This window comes from Priapulus caudatus, unplaced genomic scaffold (assembly GCF_000485595.1).
Source record: "Priapulus caudatus unplaced genomic scaffold, Priapulus_caudatus-5.0.1 Scaffold835, whole genome shotgun sequence".
Taxonomy (NCBI): Eukaryota; Metazoa; Priapulida; class Priapulimorpha; order Priapulimorphida; family Priapulidae; genus Priapulus; species Priapulus caudatus.
The window spans coordinates 134,421-137,745 of record NW_014577896.1 but is presented as its reverse complement, the minus strand read 5'-3'; the positions used below and the strand labels follow the sequence as shown (position 1 = coordinate 137,745).

General features: G+C 40.6%; 1 protein-coding gene across 1 annotated transcript in view; it reads left to right on the top strand.

Moving 5' to 3' along the window:
* LOC106813854 (mitochondrial enolase superfamily member 1-like) overlaps nucleotides 1-3,325 on the top strand; it is a 16,222-nt gene that overhangs the window by 1,887 nt on the left and 11,010 nt on the right. Inside the window, exons 4-10 of the mRNA XM_014818091.1 lie at nucleotides 730-845; nucleotides 983-1,069; nucleotides 1,298-1,365; nucleotides 1,836-1,906; nucleotides 2,191-2,308; nucleotides 2,507-2,525; nucleotides 2,681-2,783. Of these exons, the coding sequence (XP_014673577.1) occupies nucleotides 730-845; nucleotides 983-1,069; nucleotides 1,298-1,365; nucleotides 1,836-1,906; nucleotides 2,191-2,308; nucleotides 2,507-2,525; nucleotides 2,681-2,783 (582 nt within the window). The remainder of the gene's footprint in view (nucleotides 1-729; nucleotides 846-982; nucleotides 1,070-1,297; nucleotides 1,366-1,835; nucleotides 1,907-2,190; nucleotides 2,309-2,506; nucleotides 2,526-2,680; nucleotides 2,784-3,325) is intronic.

Here is a 3,325-nt window from a genome sequence, read left to right as displayed (position 1 = left end):
GCCTCATCCATTCATCAATCATTTCCTTCCCCTCGCTTCTCTCCTCCTCAATCATCTTCCTTATCTCCTCTGCCTCGTCGTCCTCCTCCTTGTCTCTCCCTTCTCCCTTTCTTTGCTATCGTTTGCTTTCGATCACTTGTCTTGCGTCAAACATCTTTTTCTTTTGGATTGGGTCTTTCTTTCTTCTTTTTTTTTCTTTTTCCTTTTTGGCTCCTTCCTCGCTCTCTCCTCTTCCCTCCTCTGCCTCTCCTTGTCCTCTCTCTTTTCCACTTCCTCCCTTTCTTTTTCCTCCTTTCTCTTCCTCCCCTTCTTTCTCTTCATCCAAACCCTCCTCATCGATTTTTCTGTCATGTCCTTCTTTTGCATATTGATCTACTTTTTATCTCCTCAGAGTGTGGTCTCCAGTTTGCCAAGGGGTCCAGGCTGGAGAATCTCCAGTCTAGGTGATGCTTAGGGTTGGAGTCTCTGCATTCTGTCAGATTGAGATGACTGTGACCACCCTGCATATTGTTGCTGGGTCTGTCAAACAACACCAATTTGTACACGTTTTTCCGGCGTGCGTGAAATGTCAACTTTGTAGCACTTTGTTTCCAAGCATTTAGAATGCCTCTCTCACAACATTGATTTGTTAGCGGTGTCTGTCAGTTATACCAGTCAGATAAGCTCATGAATGTAATTGGGAGATAATTTTGAATTATTATTTTTACTATTAATATTATTCTATTGCAGTTGTGCAAGCTGTGAAGTCAATGTGCCATCTGGTGGTAGGTCAGAAACTAAAGAATATATTCGATGACTTTTCTAGCTTTTGGAGAAAACTAACTAGCGACAGTCAGTTGCGATGGGTATGTACTTTATTTCAAAAACGAATTTTGTCGTGGGAAGGTTCTAAATTAGTAAATGCAATGAAACAGCTCAGGTAATTGCTCAGGTGGTTATCCATGTACTGTGGTTTTATGAATAGCAACATCATTTTCATCAGGTTGGACCCGAAAAAGGTGTCATTCACCTAGCGACAGCGGCAATCGTCAATGCCCTTTGGGATCTATGGGGCAAGGCTGAAGGAAAGGTGAGATTATGGGCATCATTGCTCTCAGTTACCAACAGGTATATAACTTTCGACAACCCCACCTCAGAACCAATGCTCTTTGCGTCCTTCCCTTAATTTAAAATATGTGTGCGGGTGTCTCTACTTTCTTTGTAGTAATGATTCACTGAGGTTTTTGCAAACGTTTTCTGTACCACTTGCGTGTTGGCAGATGAAACGTTAATCTGCGACTATTTCTCATCTTCCCAGCCAGTCTGGAAGCTGCTAACTGACATGACCCCAGAGCAGATTGTATCTCTGGTTGACTTCAGATACATGTAAGTAGTAATACACGATGTATGGTGTTATAGTGTTGTAGGTAGTAAGTCTACGAGTTACGAAATAGGATCATCTCTTCTAGCCTTATAGAAAGTTGGAAATTTTCAAGGTCTGTGGTGATGGTAGGGACGTCCCAGTCTTTCATCGCCCTGGCCTGTCCTTTCATAACTGTGGAACACAACTGATTTGTGTCCACTAGTAAGGGGAAATCTTCACAAACCTCTCTAGCATCATAAGAGATTGAAGAATACAGATTTGCCGAAATTTGCCAAGGGTTGGGTAAAGGGTTACAGCACTGGGCCTGTAATAATATCAGGAGTGTATAATATAGATGTCTATATTAATTTACATTATATGTCTGTATATATATATATATATATATATGTATATATTATGTATGTATAAGTATAATATGTCTATATTATACATTCCTGATAATATCTGATATCTGTGTGTTTTCGACATGCAGAACAGACGCATTGACACCTGATGAAGCTCTTGCCATCCTGAAGCAGCACCAGAGCACGAAGCACGAAAGGGGTAAGCAATGAACATACATGCTAATAGCAAACAAATGTTTTCGCTTTGCAAATACATACTTACAGGTGAGAGAGAAGAAGTATTTGCCATTGGAGTAAGTGCATAGTATAATAGGAAATATTAACACTGGATAATGCAACATGTTTTGACATTTCTGAGACAATGTGCCACTATGTGTAGCAACATCTACAATCCCAAACTGTAAAACTTTACTGCAATAGGCTACATTAACCTCCCTAATTAAATCCATTGAATTTGACCGATTGTTTGCATTGATGATGCAGAGGCACAGCTTGTAGAGCAGGGTTATCCTGCGTACACAACATCTGTTGCATGGCTGGGATATAGTGACGACAAGATAGAAAAGCTGGGCAAGCAGGCACTGGATGAGGGCTGGACCAAGTGAGATTATATTATTATGAATTCTCAGGCTGACATTCATTTCACAGTATCGTAAACAACCCGTGCTCTTTGTCCTTCTTTTCCTACTTGATCTACTTTTTTCCGTCTTCCTCGTCTTTATTTCTCATTATTGTTTCTTTGTTATTCGGCCAGGGTACATTGATGGGCTAAATATCATATTTGTGTAAATATCAACAGCGTGACACACTATGACAAAGTATTCTCATACTAGCCATTATAGTACTCACAAAATTCCATTGGAGTCAGTGTGCATGTCGTCTATGTAATTATAAGAGTGAATCCCAAATGAAGCTCGTTTCTTGACAGATGAAATATCTTTTGTTGCTCACTGGTTATTTTTCACCTTTGCAGCACACAGATCCAGATTATTCATGTGCCTATGTGATCCTGACAACAAGTCTTGCCCTGAAAGGCCATGGCCTAACATTTACTATAGGAAAGGGAACCGAGATAGGTGAGATACGTCACGTATGCCTTACTCTGAGTAAGGCAGTGCTGCCACCTCCTGGCCATTTTGTGTGCATTGTAACGCTTTTCATCATCATTCCTGTTTACAGTATCACTCGGAACTATAATCGACCAGAGAGATTCTCAGAGACTCCAACTCTCCCGTTTTGGGCGGGAGATCTCCCGTTTTGGGGCCATTTTCCCAAAATCTCAAATTCTTCCGCTTAAGCTGCATTTTTTCCCGCTTAAGTTTTGTTTTCTCCCCCCCTCCAAAAGTGTAATAACAATTTTAAAAAAATAATAATTTGATCGAGGAAGTACAACCTAGAACACACTTCAGTTTAAACAAAAGGAATAAAGGGACAGAATTAAGGTCAGCAATATCTACAGATGCTATTTCACTTTGTTTCTTTAATAAAATTAAGCAAACGAATATGTAAAAATTAGCTTGTTTCAATACTAAAAAAACCATAAAATCCAGGAGCTTCCGGGGGTGCTGCCCCCTGGACCCCCGCCCCCTAAGCTGGGCCCCTGAACCCCACCCGTAAT